The sequence below is a fragment of the Haemorhous mexicanus genome, chromosome 2 (genome assembly GCF_027477595.1).
Source record: "Haemorhous mexicanus isolate bHaeMex1 chromosome 2, bHaeMex1.pri, whole genome shotgun sequence".
NCBI classification, from domain to species: domain Eukaryota; kingdom Metazoa; phylum Chordata; class Aves; order Passeriformes; family Fringillidae; genus Haemorhous; species Haemorhous mexicanus.
In genome coordinates this window covers 29,598,873-29,617,392 of record NC_082342.1, presented here as the reverse complement: position 1 = coordinate 29,617,392, position 18,520 = coordinate 29,598,873, and the positions used below count along the sequence as shown (strand labels likewise).

At 45.4% G+C, this 18,520-nt stretch overlaps 1 protein-coding gene across 1 annotated transcript; it reads right to left on the bottom strand.

Annotated features, from left to right (window-relative positions):
• Positions 1 to 1,658: 1,658 nt before the first annotated feature.
• Positions 1,659 to 18,049, bottom strand: PLA1A (phospholipase A1 member A). Its single transcript, XM_059838079.1, has 12 exons — positions 17,868 to 18,049; positions 17,657 to 17,733; positions 15,853 to 16,054; positions 14,270 to 14,447; positions 13,455 to 13,563; positions 10,559 to 10,660; positions 9,679 to 9,768; positions 8,673 to 8,840; positions 7,508 to 7,597; positions 6,943 to 7,051; positions 3,426 to 3,590; positions 1,659 to 2,131 (listed from the first exon to the last, which is right to left on the bottom strand). Exons 2-12 carry the CDS (start codon positions 17,727 to 17,729, stop codon positions 2,047 to 2,049), a joined length of 1,371 nt encoding a protein of 456 aa, XP_059694062.1. The 5' UTR covers positions 17,730 to 17,733; positions 17,868 to 18,049; the 3' UTR covers positions 1,659 to 2,046.
• Positions 18,050 to 18,520: the final 471 nt, after the last annotated feature.

The window sequence follows — 18,520 nt, the reverse complement described above, 5'->3', positions numbered from 1 at the left end:
AGGACAATACCTTAATGAAAATAGTGTAGAGATGGGAGGCCTCTTCCAAGTTCAGCTGCAGCAGGATTTGTCTCATGAGCTTCCCCAGCCATTTCCTCAGTCAGAAAATTAGAAGAACCTGTGGAAGAATCCTCTGTCTCACAGAGGCTGGTGCAATCAAGTTGAACAATGGAGTAGGAGCCTCTCCAGGGTAGGTATTCAGGGAAAGAGCAAGGAATGTTGGTCCTTCCCTCAGCACAGGGAAGGGTGTCCCTCAGTGCCTCTTGGCACAGACATGCTGGGGTACAGCCATTCTGCCTGTGTAAGCCCTGAGCTGGTGGAGGCAGCCCCACCTGCCTTGCCCTGCTCACACAGGGGCTGTGGCCCAGCCTCTGGTTTGGCCCATCTCACAAGTCTCAGCTGGGCAAAAACTGTGCCCTTGGGATCTGGCACTCTTGCCGAGGGTCTCTGGAATGGTGGGTGTGTGGGATCTATGACGTACACAGCTCCTTGCACTGCTCGCCTTTGCTGCCACACCAAGGCAGGAGAATGGGGTTGCCCAGGCCTGGGAATAATCCTGCTCATGGTTGTTACCATGCTCTGTCAATACATTGGTGCTTCAGCCTGACCCCACTGCCTTTCACAGCTCAGAAATGTCTGCAGCAGATTGACATGGGAGCTGCCAGGGTCTCTTCTGCAAAGGAGCTGAAATGTGCAGTGGAACTGGGTCCATCTGTTGAGGTGCTTTATGCACCTGCCTGAAGCAGTAGACCAGGCTGGGCTGAATTACACACTGCCCTTCCCAAGTGTCTGCTGAGCTTATATGCCAGTCTTCAACAAGAAGATCCCAGGAAACCCTTCAATCATGGTGCCAACTAACCTGGATCTTACTCAGGTTGTCAGAGTCCAGAGTCCAGTTCTATCCCTCTCCCAAGTGTGTGTTGGAGATGGTGTTTGTTAGCTGTCGTTCCAAACAGTCATAAGGCAGGACCCAAAATCTTGGATGTGAACTGAAAGCAGGAGCTAATCCTGCTGTGACACTGTCTAGTGGAGTGACAGCTCATGGCAAATGACTTGAGACAATTCTTCAATGCTTTTAGCATGTCCCTCACCCTGATAATGGAATTCCTGGTGCACTTTTCTATCATTCAGTGAAGCCAGTACAGGGAACCAGAGAAAATTGTTCAACAGAAGATGTGACTTGTGGGCAGAAATGATGAAAGACTTGTCACCTCTTTAATTTGCATATGTATCATGGTTGGAAAAGGTGTGGGTGTGTTGTTTCTCTGGTCATGCATCCCACTGTAATCTTTCACCAATTATTTCCAGACTTCAACTACTTTTTCAGGTCTGAACGGCTGTGCTGAGTTCCTGGGATTAATTTGTGGTAGGTGTCCCTCTGGCTAGAGTGCTCCACTCTCCTACCACCTTCTGGGCAGATGGTGAAAGCAGTGCAAAATTGGATGTGAGAGCTCTGTGCTGCTCCTGGTGCCTGCTTCATTTCATGTGAACTTCAGAGAGATTTATGTGCTGTGAAATCAATAGGATCTCCCTCTGAAAGCATCTTGTAGATGGGACTAGCGAGTTTCCCTTTGGAGCTCTGGCTAAGAATGACTCCTTCATGTGCTAAACTTGGACCACACAGTTTCCTCTTGCTGAGGAAGAATAATAGCTCTCACTTTTAATATGAAGATTACAGAACAGTTTATATATAAAACACTAATGAATCATACTAATACTCCCACTATAAAAAGAATTATATTATCCACTCCTTCTTTCATACAGATTCAAGCCTCAAGATTAAATGACTTTCCTGTCTCACTTTGAGATCTGGGTACAGAACCTGTGAGACTAAAGTGTCAATCCAGTCTTTTAACTGGAGGATTTTGCTGTAACCAGTTAACCTTGTATTTGTCAATCTGCCATGTACTTCTTTTCCTTAACATCTTGCCCCTAATGCAGGGAGTGAAAAACCCATCCAGTTTTACAGTGAAAGTATCATCTGGGAGAAGAGAGCAGCAATAGGTTTAGGACTCCTTTCTGGTTCTGTGTGTCCTGAAGGCAGAGCTAGGCACAAGCAGTAGGCAGGTCATACGAGATGTCTGTTTTGCTGGGGAGGGTGAGGTTCCAGGGCAGACATGACATTGTCCTGCTGTGGGAAGAGCACAGAGAGGTCAGGCTGGGCATTGGCAGGTGGAGGTTGCTATCCTAATACAGAAGCAAGCAAGTGCTGGACCCTGGACTGCCTTGCAAGGGATAGGGAATGGGGTGCATACCCTGGCTGGGATGAACTGGCTGGAAGGATGTGCATGGGCTTGTGTCCTTCACCTTTCCCTTGACCTGAGCAGCACCACTGCTGCTCTGAGTGCTCCCAGCATAGTGACAGGAGCACAGTTGTGAGCCTGTGCAACTCTACGGCTTTCTATCTGTATCAAAGCCAAGTCCAGTGCTTCCAGGAGTGCAGGTTAGCACCTCTTTCAGGCAATGTCCCTTGCTGTCCCATTCATAAGTGGTAAAAACACATCCATCCCAGCTCTGGAGTGCAAAAGATGCTAGTAAGGAGTAGTCCTTATAATCAAGGCAGTACCTGGTATTTATATAGGATTGCCTTTTTTCTTCCCCTATCTGGACCTACTGGATATATTTTTACTGCCTAGAACTTCAGCCTCCTTATTGTCCATCAAAAGAGAATTTGAACCTGCTTTGAAGTATCCACTAGCTTGCTTCAGCCTTGAGCCAGTATTTCAGAAGCAATGTGGATGGACAGTTTAATGTGTCAGTATAAACTCAGCTGTTTTGTCCTGCCTGCAAGAACTTTGGATCTGCAAGACTCCTGTCAAGAATATTGTATTATGGAGAAGACAATTATCTCTCTCAGGATGAGAATGACTTGGCACCTTTTACTTTAGGAAAGGTAACTATAGCTGAAGGCATATACTTTACCATGTCTGACCTAGAAAATGCCAAAATGGTTGTCTACAGCCTTAGTGCTTTATAAACCTTGCTGTATAAGATACAGAAATATATTACTGGTCTTCTGTTGTCTCATCCCGAAATATGTTCACCTGTCATGTTTTAGATTGTAGACAGGGGAAGATGGAGAGGGCAAACAAGGACAAAAGAATAAATTCCAGTTAGTACAAGCTTTTGCCATAGTTTGTGACTTAAGTAACTTCAAGTTGATGTGAGTTGCAGCCCTTTTCCTTCCATGGCACAACATGGAAGGAAACAACACTTTTATCCTGGGGAAGAATTTTAAAAAACTCCTAGAAAACTACCTTTGTAGCTTTTCTCTTTCACAAATACAAAATGAGTTACACAGGAACACAGAGGTGATGGAAAAGACCTCTTCAAGTGTTTCCCTAAACAGGAGGAAAAATGCAAAACAAACCACAGACTGCGTCTGTAGGTTGAGTGAATCCCTGTACGACATTCCTGAGGCTTACCTGCTATTGAGAGGCAGTGGTGCTACACAGAGCTTGCCAACAATGGATGGCTCATCCTTGCTCCAAAAAAGATTCTTGGGGATATACCTGAGGGTCACAGTGTTTATCTGGCAGAGGGGAACTCGGTGGGCCAGCAGCCGTTTGCCTGTCTCCTGGTCCTTGGGTCTGCAAGGCAGGATGAGAGATGTGAGGGATGTGTTCAGTCAACCTGCAGACACAGTGCACATGCACATCCATGGAAACACTGGAGGAATCTGCAGTGTTATTGTGAAGCCCTCACATAACAAAATGGAGTGAGAAGACTTGTCTGTCAAAACAAGGCATTGCATGAGCTTCTTACAGGCTGTCTCTCCATGTTTATCTCTGTATTCAGGAATATTGATGTATAAATAGCCTTCCTTCCACCACCAACTCTTCTTACTGTTGTGTATTGATTGAAACACTGCTCAGCTTGCCACAGAGAGGTAAGTAGTAGATAAGTCAAAATCTATGAAATGGTGAATGGCATGGATGGGGATCAGTACATAAACTGGAGTCTTCCAAGAAAGCTAAGAGGTGTCAGGCTCAAAAAGAATGCCCACTGCACAGAGTACCACTCCTTTCCAGCTGTTAAAATCCTTGCTTTGGGATGTTGTGAATGCCAGGAAGTTTATATGACTGTACAAGTCAAGAGAGGGCGACTGGACAGGTTTGTGGAATACAAAAGCTAGTAAGGATAATGATCTCATCTTTGGCTCTGAAAGTCCCTGAGATATAACTAGACACAGGGAAACTCTTTGGGGAAGTATTGCAACATGCTTACACAGAGATATTTTTTTATACTCTTCTGTAGCTACTTGCTTTTGAACCTGTTGGATGTGGGATGTTTGGATAGAGAGACCTTTGTCCGTCCCTATGCTCTTACCCAGTCATTGTGAGCTGAGAAGTGACAGAGGTTTGGTAATGAGCTAATGACCAGAGCCCGGTGAGCTGTGTGCCACAGATCTGTGCTGCCCAGGTATTTTAAGTCCCTTCCACGGAGTCCATCCAGGGGGCCTTGCACTTGATCTATTTGGCATCTCCTAGAGCATGGAGATCATTGATTTCCTTGCACTCATGAAGAATGACGTGTGCAGCTGGCTTGGCACAGTCCCAGAACCACCTGGGTGACTGTCTGATCAGAAACATGATGGCAGGGGAAGGGGAGAGGTGACAAAAGGGTCAGGAAGAGCCTACAATTGTGTTAACCAAAGTAACCCTCAGGCATGGGCTGATAGCAGCACTCACAGCAGCCAACCCACACCAGCAACCCAGTCCCTCCCTTAGACTGCAGCAGTGGTTGCTGGGTTTTCTGTGTCTGTGTCTGGCTTGAAGCTGCTAAAAATAAGAAGCATGGCAAAATTGTGGTTATAAAAGTGAATAATGGATAGTGAATAGAGGCCATCTCTCTATGTCATGTTGTCCATGGACAGAGGAATGCATTACAGGTAACCATATTGAAAGAGCCACTCCTGGGACTGACACTTGGTCCAATCCTGCACAGCATTTGGGTGGATTTATGAGACTTGGCTGGCTTCAGAGGTATGTTTCCTTGGATATGGGGGATGATGTCATGTGATGTGTAAGCACGCAGCAGTTCAGCTGGGAAGTGTCCTGTGTAACAGACTCCTCACTCATCAGGCCCATGTCAGCTACCGAAGCCTGGGGACATGTCTTTTGGGGCATTCTGAGCAACATGTGAGAAGGAGTAAGAATGGAATGGATATTTGGGAGAGGAGATGAGAAGGGCAGTTTGAGGCAAGACACAGCCATGTCAGTCCTTTGCTGAAGGTCTGAGAGTAGCTGAACACTCCCAAGTAAGTCCCTCTGCACTTCTGGGAAACTGCAGGATGATATACATGACAGATCATCTGAGATAAGTCACTGATCGATCAGTGTCTCAACTGTGATGTGAGGATCTATGTTTAGATGCCCACTTGATACTCTGAACTTGACTGCACTGGAAGGCTGAGCTTTGCCTACAGCAGGGAAATTTGCCCTTTGCTACTAGTGGGAAATAAAATGGATATCTTCCATTTTATACTCCCAAATCTGTAGGTTTATTGCTGTAAGCAAATTTTTTAGTTTAGCCTTGTGCTTCTAAGAAAGGCATTTAAGAGAAACACAGCTGCTGCTCCCCCCCTCAGGGCATCTCTGGCTCGGTTACCCTGCTCTAACTCTACTGCCTCATTAAAACCGGAGGGTACAGCAAAGCCTCGGGATTGCCTGCCTGGCTCACTTCCTTTGCCTCCAGCGCTCACATGCCTCCTGCTGGACTCCCACTAAACCTAGTGTCTGACAGCTGCCAGTGGGAGCTCCGCACGGGTCCTGGTCTGACCTGGGCTCTACTATTTCTTCCCTCCTGCTTCGGTGGAAAAGGCAGATTTGGCTTCCAAACCAGGAGGAGTTGGACGGACTGAGCTCCATCAGGCTGGAGTACAAACCCAAGTTGTGATGCCTGGCTGGAAATCTGTGACCAAGCATCTGTGTCACTCTGGAAAGTACCCTGGAGTGTGGCTTCCCCTTCCCCATTTCTCCCCCCTGCCTCCTGGTGCCCATGACTGAATCAGCAACACAATTAGCTCCAGGTCACAATATTTTGTCTTAGCAGTAAGGACTGTGTGGGAGCCAGCACTGGAACCCCTGTGATCCCGGGAGAGCTGGCTGGTACTCTTTAGCAGGCTGCTTTCCTGTTTCCTGAGGCAGCCAGCAGCATGTGCTAGCTGCATTGTGCTTCCCAGTCCAGAGCAATGGGCAAGGAGGAGGAAGAAGTAAGACTCTGGGGAACTTGTTGGGGTGGGGAGATCCCCTGATGCCAAGAGCTGTGGAAGCTGTGGAGTCTGATCTTTTAATTCAGACACAGTCTGGTGGAGGGTGGTGCTTTCAAGAGGCATCTTTCTGTCTACACAGTGAATCTTGGTCCCCTGCCCCTTGCCTTTGCCTGCAATGGGAGTGAGAGCATTGCTGCCTTACTGCAGAGGCAACAAGTATTAACACATTTCTGACTATGCTGAGGTGCACTTGTCTCCTCTTTGCAACTGCTGCCCTCTTGGGCATCAAGAGAGATGTCTAAGCCACCAAGTCCATCCCTCTGGAGCCTCTGGTGGATGGGGGTCCCGCTGTAAGCCACCCCTGTCTGCCAGAGCAGGGCTAATAACTATCTGACAGTGACTGCAGTTTGAAGTGGAGCCAGGTCAGGGGATGGTGTGGAAAAGGAACCAGTGTAGCCACACAAAAGAATGCAAATCTGGGGCTCCCAGGGTGTTCCTGCTGCTTTGTGCACTTGGGAAAGACATGGACCCTGTCAGGGCTACTGAGTAATGGTAGCATGTGCCTGATTCTTGAAGGCATTTAAGGAAAATGTGGAGGGACTCAAGAAACACGGTTGTGGTTCATCACTCAGGGAAATACACCGTTGTTGTGCTTTTCCTGGACTGGGATAAACATCCATATTCATGGGGCTGGGAAAAACAGGCCAGAAGCATGCACTGTCACTCACATGGTGATCTTTGCTGTGTCCTTGGTGCTGTTGCTGCTGAAACTGATCTCAATGCTGGTGACTCTGTTTCTTTTCTTCTGCAGCTGGAACTCAACCAGGCTGTGGTGGACTGAGCAAGAAGCAAAGAATATGGGTGTGAGGACATGTTCTATCTGTAGGTCCTGCCCATGACAGAAGAGGGGCTCTAGCACTCCTTCCCTGGACCCACCAGCAGAAAAGATAGAACAGACACAGGAAAGAATCAAGTCTCTGTGCAATGTGAGGCATGGGGGGCATGTCTGTATAGCCCAGTGTGAAGAGACAGGCATTTTCAATCCCGTGTACTTCAGCCTTGAAACATATGTGGCTGTGTTAGCTCAGGGCTGTGCCCACACTAACAAATCTATTGGAAAGGGCTTCATGGAGGAGATGTGCAGGGTTATTGCTCTTCAGTGCTGTCTCTCAGACCCCGTGGCCCACAGCAACTGACTCTGATGGGGCAGAGTGCTGTAACTACCTGGGCTCCTCAGAGGATCTGCCTCACTGGCCAAAACCCTCTGGCTCCTTTTTCTCTCATGCCACTTACCACAGAATGGGGCTGAAGGACTGGTCATTAAAAAAACTTTCACTTCCTGGGGCAGCCTGCTCATGTTGACACCTGCCTGCTCCAGCAGGCCTGCAGGGGGAAATAAAGTCAGTGCAGGGAAAGCCATGAATGACAGAACAGAAATATAAGGAAGAAATATAACAGAAATATAGTATATATCAGTCACTTTCTTTTCGCCCTGCCTGAGTCCCCTGTCTTGGAGAACAGGTCCCTTTCTTATACCAGTGCAAATCAGAGCAAGTACAAGTTTGTGGTTTCTGAAAGGTTAACATTCCTTAAGAAAACCTCCTCTGGCTACCCCAGGTAATCATCCCCAGAGAACCTCTTGGTGGCTTTCTTTTCATTCCTCTGCCAACAAAATTTGTTGTCAGCTGCATCTGTGCAAAATGAGCAAGACTAAAGACTACCAAGTCAGGAAACTTAGTGCAGATATAAACAACAATGCAAACACAAGGGAGATTGAATTCCTTGGTCAAATGAGGAAGCCACCATAATTTGTGGCCTGCATCTCTGAATAGCTGGCAAAATGGTTTGGTGAGATGGGGAGAGGTGGCTGATCTGAGAGAACCTTTACCAAAAAAGGCCTCTCTTTATATTCCTCTGGAACCATACTGCAAATAGCAGCGAATAGGACACTTCCTTTCCTCATGCCACAGCCCAGTTTCAGAAGCCTAAAAGAGGCACCTATTACTTTCTCCCAGTCCAAAGAGTTCATCTTTGGGGTGACCATGGCAGAAATTTATGAAAAAGAGGTGACTCAGCAACACTGAGTGGTGTAGAAGAATGGGACTTCAGGCTTGGACTAAAATTTCCAGCTGCTTTGCTAAACAAACTTTTTTTTTGAGCTCATTGCCTATTGATTCTGGATGGCAATTCTGGGAGCTCTCTTTCAACACATATCTGGGCCCTAGGAAATGTTTAAAGATCAGAAATGTTTAAGATTTTGCTATTCTACCCTTGTCAATATATGAGTTTTTATAATGTATCTGCAGAAGCCTGAAAACGAAACAGCTTGTCACTCTTCCCAAACTGATCCCAAACAAATCCTGCTTGGAGAAATCTGGACAACATCCTGTGCTCTGCACTGACACCATCAGGAATGTATAGCCATCTGCTCTGGGCAGGTCTCGCACTGGCACTGTACCTATTCTGGGACAGGAGGACAGGAAGGGTTTTGCACAATCCAGGCAGTGACCATTTAGAAAATCTTGATGACTTGCACAGGGGAAGCCCACGATGGGACAGGGGTGGCTCAAGGCACTGATGTAGAGGTGCACGGCCCGCATGTGATCGCAGATCAGGAAGTTATAGCCTGCAAGGAAAACATCAACCTGAGAAAAGCAGCCATGAGTCTTCCTGTCAGCTTCAGGCTTTCTGCTCATTCCCAAGGAGCTGGGAGTGAAGGTACACTGCTACTGCAGTGATGACCTTCCCATTAATAACATTTTGCAGGGCATCTCTGTGGCTGCAAGCCCAGATCCCACAGCAAGAAAAATTCTGCAGGAAGTTAGAAGTGTTTCTGTTTCTCAGACTGAGTCCCTTGGAAAAGAGGGACAACGGGGCTGTCATGTTTCTGTCAGTGTCCCATCAATCAAGCTCTCTGTAAGGGGTGCAGCAGCTTTGACTCCCACCTGCACTGAAACTCTAGCGATGGGAAATGAGGTAACATAGGTGTCTCAGGAAAGCTGACCCTCAATGCAGCTGAGTATACAGAACATATTTGAATGTTAATGAGTCCACACTGTTTACTGTGGAAAGTCCTCTTGTCTAGAAGAAAAGGACAGTAATTGTACAAACTGTCTCTCTGAGTAGACACAACTTCCAGCATGAAAACAAAAAGCAGCTTTTGTTAGTGCTACCTGAGAGCCTTTCTAGCAAAGTGTCATCTCTACAGAAGCTAGGGTGTTGTGCCTTAGAGAAGCATCACCAAAATCACACCTCTTGACAGTGGTGCTGCCAAGACACTTGATCTGTATGTGATTTTAATGTCACCTGCTTCTTGTACTGCTGAGAAGAGATGTGGGCTGTGAATATGTTTGTCTCGCTTTGCTGACTGCCCTGGCTGTAGCAAGAGCTGCTTGCCAAACAGCATTTTCACAGTTTGCTAAATGGCCATGAAAGCTCTCTGCTTGGCCAGAGAGTGTTCTTACCTGCAGAGATGAACCGGGGGCATCCTGGCTGATCTTTGCCTCCATTGACAAAATAATCAATGTGGCCTACGGGAATCCGGATCCCGAAATCTGAAAGGAGGTGAAATGCCACTTCATTCTCAGGCTTGGCTCTTCTGTAGCCTTTACCCTACATGTTGATGACAGGTCCCAATAACTGCTTGAGCATTAGTAGTACTGGAGCCAGCCCTAATGCTGGAGATATCAAGGCCAGATTTCCTGCTTCTGCATGTGCATCAAAATGCTCCGGGCCCTGCCATCAAAATGACTGGAAACTGTGTCTTAACCACCAGCTCAGCAGCTCTAGTTCTTGATTCTGTATAAGGGAGAGCTAAACTGACCCCAGCCTTAATGTGGGATTGTGAAGGATGATTGAGAGTTGTGTTGGTAGAGGTTTTTGTGGTCTTCAGGCAAAAGGTGTGGCTCAAAGGCACCACATTATTCTTTAGCACAGGTTCTGCCTATGTTAGATCCTCAGCGCTTTAGAGAAGTTACTCTGTTGCTGCACCAGCTTTTGGTTTGACCCTCTTACTTTCCAGCAGCGCTCTGGGTGGCACCTTTCTTACACCAGGCAGGAAAAAACAAAGTGAGGCTAGACCTATAAATTCCCTTCAGGCAGCAAAAGTCCTGCTGAGCTGGTTCTGCATAAACTCACTCTGCTGTAGCAAACTCTGCCTGCCTGTTGAAGTGCTCTGGGGTATGAATTCATCATCAAAGCCTTTCTTAACAAGAAACTTCCTCAGAGTGAACTTGAACTCATAGAAGTTTGGCAAAAAAAGGCACAATGACCTACAGACTCCTTAGCAACAATGATGTCAGGAGGAACTGAAGGCCAGGCTGAGGAAGAGGGAAGCCAGCTTACAGTCAGCATCAGTATGAATGGCTTCCACGAAGAGGGCGTCCCCAGGATCCAGGCGTTCCTCGGGGCTGGCTCTGGTGTACTTAGGGCCTGCAGGATCCAGGGCTGTAACAAAATCAAACACCTCAACAAGTACTCTTCAGCCCCTCTCTTTCTTATTTCTGGACCAGTTATTTTATCTAAAACTTTAAAATAGTGCTAGGCAGATATAATAAATTATTCCCAGGTCTCAACAATTAAGCTCCAGAATAGTTTCTGCCAGCACAAACTTCCACTGCAGCTTTCTTGCATTGTGCCTGCTGTTCCACACCCTTTTGGCAGTGTTTTATCTAGAGGTTTTATGCTGTAAAGCCATGACTGAGACTTAAATAGCTCTAACAGAGTGGGTGCATAGTGTCTCTTGGAGTTTTGGTGAAGGAGAAACAAACTTTTTAATGCCTTTCCAAGTCGTGTGTATTAGCACTGCAGTCTGAGAAATGTCACTGCAGATCAGCAGTGAATTCAGCCCCCCCTGTATTCAGGCATTAACCAACTCAGGAATTACAGAAGTTTCATACTACCTAACAATTTTAAACCAAAGAGGCTTCTGAATCCTTTCCCCACAAATAAAATTGAGTCTTTAGCAATCATCTACTTTTTTGCCTAAAACTTGCTCCTAGAGCAACTTCTGTGGACTCAAAGGAACACAGAAAAATATCCTTGGCAATACCAAGAGGCAGATTTTTTTTTTTTCCTGAGGTTTATCCTGTTCTCATTTTATAGAAAAGCAACGTCACAAGACTTTTTTTCACTCTCCAGGCAACAATAGTTTAGGAACCAGGTGTGCTCCAGGTGCTAATTAACCTTGGAGCTGGCTGGTTTCATAGCCTTGGATGCAGTCTCATTAATTCTCCATGGAGAAAGCAGTATCAGCAATATACAAATGGGCATGTCTGCATTTGTGAGAGGAGAGGGAAGGAGGAAAAGAAGGAAAAAACCTTTTTTTCTGTTCCTACTGTAAATAAAAGCTAAAAATAAGACTTTAGTGCTCTTTAATCTTAGTAAGTTCAAAAGCTGAGAGCTTCCCCACCCACTTCTGCAGACCAAGTTGTAGCTAAAAGCTTTAAAAGATACTGAAAATTGTTATTTAGTGTGGCATAAAATTATTAGTGAGGAGGCAGAAACCTAATATGAACATACACTTCAGCAAATTGTGGCTCTGGGGTCAAATTCCTATGTGAAGAATTTGTGAGGAGGCAGGAGATGAGATCAGGCATATTTTGGGTCTAAGCCAACCTGTCTTCAGGATCCTAAATCTGAACTGGAATCTGCAATGCCCAGTGTGCCTGTGAAATCACAGGATAAATAGGAATGTGGAAAAGGGATTGTATTTGAGCAGAGTTAAAATTGAATAAATAAATCTACAGAGCTTCTATTACATGTGGACAACATATAGGGGAAGAGTGCTTAACTAAGAAGTTAATTACTGTGGTTTCATGGAAATGTGTCTGCTTCTGCTCATCTGAAGACATCACTGATCACACAATTCTAGTGCAGGACAGAGGCTACTCTAAATTTCTCCTAATGTAAACTTTGGTTCACAGCTTTAACAAGGGCTCAATATGAAATTCACTTCCTGTTAAGAAATGCCTGTACTTCATGCAGCATGGGTAGCTGTGAAAACTGAACTGACATTTCTCTGGACTGCCCAGCCAAGAGTGGAGTGAAACCCTTCCTGAGGATACTTCTGTGAGACAGACCAGCATGGGCTGAGGCAGCAGGAGTTGAGGCCACACTGCCGGAGACTTTGTCTGTTCCTTCGTAGTGGCATTCCCCTCCTATCAAAATGAATCTCTGTTGGTGATTCCCAGAATTTAGTAAAACCCTTGACTATCTGATATGTCATCCAATGCAGCCCCACTTTGAGGAGGCATGATGGTGGTGGTGGTGGTGGTGTGTAGACTAGAGACCTTCCGAAGTCTCCTCTTACCTAAATGATTCTGTGACTTTATTCACGATTCACTCCTGAAGGCTGAACAGGTCCTGAGTGCACCAAAACCTCAAAGTGACAGGATCAGCCTATAACCATTTTGCTCTGCAATTCCCCCAGTGGAGTCTCTTCCTCACACCTCTGGCTGTGTTTAAGGTCAGCTTTGTTTTTTGGCACAGTTGGGTGGCATTAGACCAGCTACTGTGAAAACAGCCAGCTCGTGGGGGAGAACAGCAAGGAACTTCATCTGGATCCTCCCAGCGTCGGCTCAGGCTCTTGCATTTGTTCCTTGCCTGAGCTGTGCGGTAGGGATGCCATGCCCTGCCCTTTGCCTTGTTGGTCAGGCTTGGTCCTGACTTGACTTCCCAGCTTGGTCCTGGGCTTGCCTTATCACTACAAACTAGACTGTGGATGACCCTGGTTCCTGTCACTGGACCTGCTCTGCTCTCCTGCCCGGACACAGAAGGACTCATCCCTTGTCTGTGAGGCCACTGCCCACCTTACTGAGAGTCCCCTTGGCTCTCAGCTCACGTTTTCCTGCAGAGCAGCTCACTCCTGCTGCTCCCCTCACAATTGCATTGTGGGCTTTAATTCTAAGAACCACATGTGCATGCCATAATTTGGGAGCAAAGCTTCTAGGTGTTGTGGGCTTTCACTAGTAATGAGGGCTCGTACCAATGCTAAGCTGGCACCAATTTGATGAGTGTAGCAGGGGTGGAAGGACCTTTTTGCAAATACTTGTGTTCCTTTGACAGCATGGAGGGGACTGATGTTGGAAAGGCGCTGTCAGAACCTAGGAAGAAGCCCATAAGCTTGGATCTAGTAAGCCCTTACGAAATTGAAAGACCACTCTGAATTACTCCCTTTTCTTCCTCTTCCATTCTCTCTCCTGAAGGACAGGTGAGGACCCCAGACTCAGAGTGGTGATACCTGTTATCCGTCCCAGGAGACCGCCATGGAAGTGCCCCACCAGGCCCCCGACATGTGCTCCCAGGCTTACCCCAATGATGTGGATAGATGTCCCTGAGACTCCCAGGGCCTGCAGGGTGACAATAATGCAAATTACTGTTTCTGTAGCAGAAAAGTGAAATACCCTGTCCCAGCCCACACAGCAGCTCTAGAACTCTCCTAATGTAGGATGGCTTTTGAGGTGTGCAGTGGGAAACCAAATACTCGAGGAAATGATGGATTGCACTTTCTGTTTTTCAAGGCCTTTCTTCAGTTCCACAGATGCAAACCCAGCCCCAAACAGGTTGGTCAGCACTGCAAACATTTCATGGAGAGTTTACATGTTAACACGAGGATTCATGGCCCTGATTCAGAAGTCTTGTTCGGCTGTGCTTTGCACAAACAGAACGGGACACATCTGGGCATTTCCACATGCTGGGAAGTCTATCTGAAGCCCAGAGCAAATATAATATGGCCTCAAATCTCACTCCCTCTAGCTTCCTGGACAAAATTTCTCAGCAGAAGAAGACTGTCCAGTGAATATGGATCTGAGCAGACCCAAGGCAGACTTTAGGTTTGTTCTGAACTGGAGAGGCAGCTGACAACTGCAATTTTTTCCCAGAAAATGTCAAAATTCCAAAGGAAGAAGAAAAATGGTGGCATGGTCAAGCCTGGATTGGAAGAGGGAAAAAGGAAAAATCTGGAATAAAAAATCCACTTGTCCATCTCCTGGACAGAGCAGGTTGGGAGCAGCTCCCTGGCCATGCTCCCTGCACTGGAAATGCACAGTAGCTTACCAGGAGCTTGCTGATGAACTGTGAGATGGCAAGGGCCAGCTGTGTGACATTTTCCACTGCGGAGGGATAGTCTCCTGTAGACCCATAAACCCAGTCCACTGCAATCACATTCACCCGGCTGGTGTGCAGTATGGCTTGGACAAGCCCTTCAATCCAGGAAGGTTTGGTACCCAAAGCCCTGGGGAGTCACCAGACACAAGGATGTTAGCTGTTCCCCAAGCAGGGCCTGTGCTACTGTGTTGTTCACTGGTGCTGGAGCTTCACATGCCTCAGAGGAGGCTGCCAGACAGTGGCTGGAAGTTATTTTTGGAGCCAGACACCCACACCTGGAATTATATATATATATATATATATATATATATATATATATATATATATATATATATATATATATATAATATATATATATATATATATATATACATAATTTTTTTTTTTTTTTGGTAGTGTAGTAACACTTTCCGGAATGCTCTGATTTGGGAGGGAACCAGATATTTTAATGAATGAGATAACATTTGCAGGGCACAGGCTGAGATCTCACTCTCTCTGTGGATTCATTTAGCCACCAGAGAGCCCACCTGGAGTAAATGAGGTGACTGGGAACACCTGGATGCTTCTCTGCTGCCACTGGCAGGAAGTCCTTGCCCAGATCACCTGGTCTTTCATTGCTACATTTTCTCATCTCTAGACAATCAAAAATAAGAATCTATACCAAATAATTCCAGGAAAACCAAGGAAACTCTGTTCTGCCCAGTTCCCCCATTGCCATCTGGTGAAGAGTGTGCTGTCTCACTTGAAGGCAACAGCTGGTTTTCTGAGAGGACCCTGCAGCATCTGCTGTGGTTTCATCCTGGTTTTCTATACACTTTCTATTCAGGCTTCTGCACTTCAAAACAAATAATACTATATGGTCAAACCTGACTGAAAAATGGCACAGAAGCTTGCAGAATGATGTCAGTTTAAAAGAAAAACCCAGCTCCAATCCCAACACTTTCAAGAACAGAAGGATAGTCTGTCTGCTTGGGGTTCTAAATGGCTCATTAACCCAGGCTATTGGGCATGAAATCCAAGAAGACAATTTAAAGGGACAAGAATCTTAAAGAAAAGTATTCTTAACTAAAAATGTTGAAAAAAGGAAAGAAAGAGAGAGAAAGATAAGAAAGATAAAGAAAGAAAGAAAGAAAGAAAGAAAGAAAGAAAGAAAGAAAGAAAGAAAGAAAGAAAGAAAGAAAGAAAGAAATTTATACTAATTTCTAACTTATTTTTAGGCTCCAAAGGCTGTGAAGCACACACAAGAAAAGGCAACTGGTCACAAACTAAAGGAGTTCAAGTCGTGCTGTAATGTGGGGTATCTGCAGCATTTTCCACCAACAGCCTCCAATAAAATTCCTGGGTCCAGTTTGAGGCTGAGAATCCCAGTCTCTGCTCTTAGGAGTTGTTTTTCATGCAGCTATTTTGCTGGGGAGACAAGAAGGTCACATAAGCAGGACAGTTGCATGCCCACCCACCCAGTGTTTGGGAATGCTCAGGCAGTGTTTAATTCACCAGTGAAAACTTAGTCACAGTGCTCTTCTTTCTCTCACCTGAAGCCATGGATGATGATTTTGGTGTCCAGGCTGCTGTTGAAGCTGCAGTTCTTGATGTCATCATCAGCTGAAATCAGCTCTCCACAGCTGGGGCTTGAGGAAGTGAACAGAAGAAACTGGACCTTGAGTTTGCTGCCCCGTAGGAAGTTGGCTCTCTGGAAGTCCGTGCAGTGATGCTCTGAGTGTCTGTCTGTATTCCCTGCACAGGAGGGAGGGAGTGGCACATTTAGTCTGGGTCTGTGCAATGGGAAAAAACCACCCTCATTCTAGTTCAACAGGAAAACGAAGGTAGCAATTTCACTTCTCTTGATAAAGATTAAAAGTATCTAGCATAAATTAAAATGAGAGAAATCTGGAAACTTCATGCAACTGATAAAGTTGTTTCTGTCCTTTGATGGAATTCTATCACTGTCTGGGAAAATAACCATGGATATCATACCAGCTTTGACTTCTGACCTCATGTTTTACCATGAGGTGAGTGATATTTTGCTGGGGTTTTTTTAGCAAATTGGCCACCTACACCAGCTACTAAGTACATTTATGAGGTGGCTGTTAGATCTTTTAAAAAAATGGTTGCTGACAGGTAGTCACCACTGAATAGGAATATTTCTACTCAAATTCTGGTAGGCTTAGTAGAAGGTACAAGTCTAATTGGCAATTGCCTCAAAAATCCAGAAATAAGTATGAAAATGCTGATGATAAAACATGAGAATGCTGATGAAAAAATATGTCAATGATAATTTCACAATTAATTCATTTACTTGATGAAAATGCTTTATGAGAAGGAAAAGGTTGCTGCTGCAAGGCACTTTGACCTAGGCAGAAAATAATAAACATCTGACCCGTAGCTCCTAAAACACCTGAGAAGATTTAGGCTAGAAAGCAAGGACAAAAGTTCAGCAGTGTGTGTCACTAGCAGTGCTACTTTAAGACCTGGCATAGTGGCATCCTGCTGACAATACATGCAACTTCCCTTTTTGGATTGGAGGAGGTGAAGCAGCCTTGAATCTGACATACGATAAAATAATTATTCATTTATATATTTTTAAATCAAACAACCAACTTTCCAATTTCCCTCAGAAGATACGTTACACCAGCTAGACAAAAAAAAGCCTACAGGTCAGCACAAAGGGGCAAGATTCAATATTCAGATTCCCCTAGAAGGATATGACTATCCCTCACTGTTGTTTATTTCGGTCTTCCTGGGCACTGACAAGGAAGAAAGAGATATTTTTAGAGATCAGCTTGGAAAAAATGTAGGTCATGAGCCAGTCTAAGTAGCAAAAGTGGGTCCAGAGCCAGCACGGCGAGTGTCAGAAATGTCTTAAGATGAGGGGGATCATCAGTAAAGGTAAGGCAGGAGGTGCACTGCAGGTGATGTGGGACTGTAGACTGTAGATGTGATCACTGAGACAGTCTCATTCACAGTACAATTAAAGAAAGAAATAGAAGTGTGGCATTTGTTTATTTTTCTCTCAGCTAACGCAGATCTCACTTGCTGACTTTTTGAAGCAAAGAGGCAAAGATGCCATTGCCAGAGGCCAAGTGGTCCCTTTTCCTTATACTTCAGGGCAACCCTGGATCGTTCTTGTAAATCAGGTTAATGGAATTAAATTACTGAGAGTGATTGAATCAAAGCACAAGAGAAGAAAGGACCATTCATGCACTACTTTTTCCTCCCTGGCACCTAACAAGGTTATTGCCAGGACCTCTTGACATACAGCTTGTTTAGGGAGAATTGAATTCAGATCCTTTTCTGTAAAACCTTCAATCCCTTGCCAGGCACTCATGTTTTTCTTACCTGTTTGTGCTGAGCTGGGCAGCAAGAGGAGAGCAAGAACCATGAGCAGTTTTCTCTTCGGATCTTCAACCATCTTCCTGTTCATCCAATACAAGTATAAGGATTGTGCAGGGGAAAAACAGCTGTGGTTAATGATCAGCTTGACTCTGTAATGATCAATCAGGCTGAGCACTTTTGGGAAAATGACCTAATTTGGATTTTGAGAAATTACCTCTGCTCTTATTTAACCATTAGTCAAAATTTGAAGCGGAGGCTTCACTGACTTTTTGGTTAAAGGAGGTGTTGACCTTCCTTTCCTCCCTACCTCCCTTTCCTCAAGGGAAACTTCTCATTTCAGAAATCAGCCAGTGAAACCAGTCCCAGCAAGCGACAGAGTTACAGTGCTCTATCCTTGCTACCTAGATCTTTCTGCCAAATTCTGACTAGGGATGCTGGTTTATCACAAGGCTTCACAGTGAGTCCATGCCAGGAAGATTCATATCAGCCTTGCATCGTATTTTCCTACTGCATTGCTGTCTTTCCTGTATTTCTGCTTTTGGTCAGATACCTGTAACAGTCTAAATAAGGCAAAACAGTGGATTACATCTGAAGAGTGAGGGAAAGGCAGGCTAAAATGTAACTGCTGGTCATATCACCATAACGTGCCCAGACTACATCTTTTATGGTGGGGGCGCCCTTCAGTAATGCACCAGCATCATAAGCATGCAAATACTTCAAAAAGACCTTTGAATAAAAAACTTTTCCACTTGGATGTATACAGATGGAGAAGCATAAGTGCACACCCAGATGTGTAACATGACATTGGTGATGTGGAGGTCCCTGGCCGAGATGGGCTTTCAGGTAAGGACACACCTGCATCTTCTG

Excerpts from the sequence above, each read along its gene's own strand:
- PLA1A (XM_059838079.1), bottom strand. The coding sequence starts at position 17,729 with ATGGTTGAAGATCCGAAGAGAAAACTGCTCATGGTTCTTGCTCTCCTC. Across the intron at positions 13,564-14,269 it reads AGTTCATCAGCAAGCTCCTG|GCCCTGGGAGTCTCAGGGAC; the intron begins GTAAGCTACTGT and ends GTCACCCTGCAG. Across the intron at positions 7,052-7,507 it reads TCCTTCAGCCCCATTCTGTG|TCCACCACAGCCTGGTTGAG; the intron begins GTAAGTGGCATG and ends CTTCTTGCTCAG.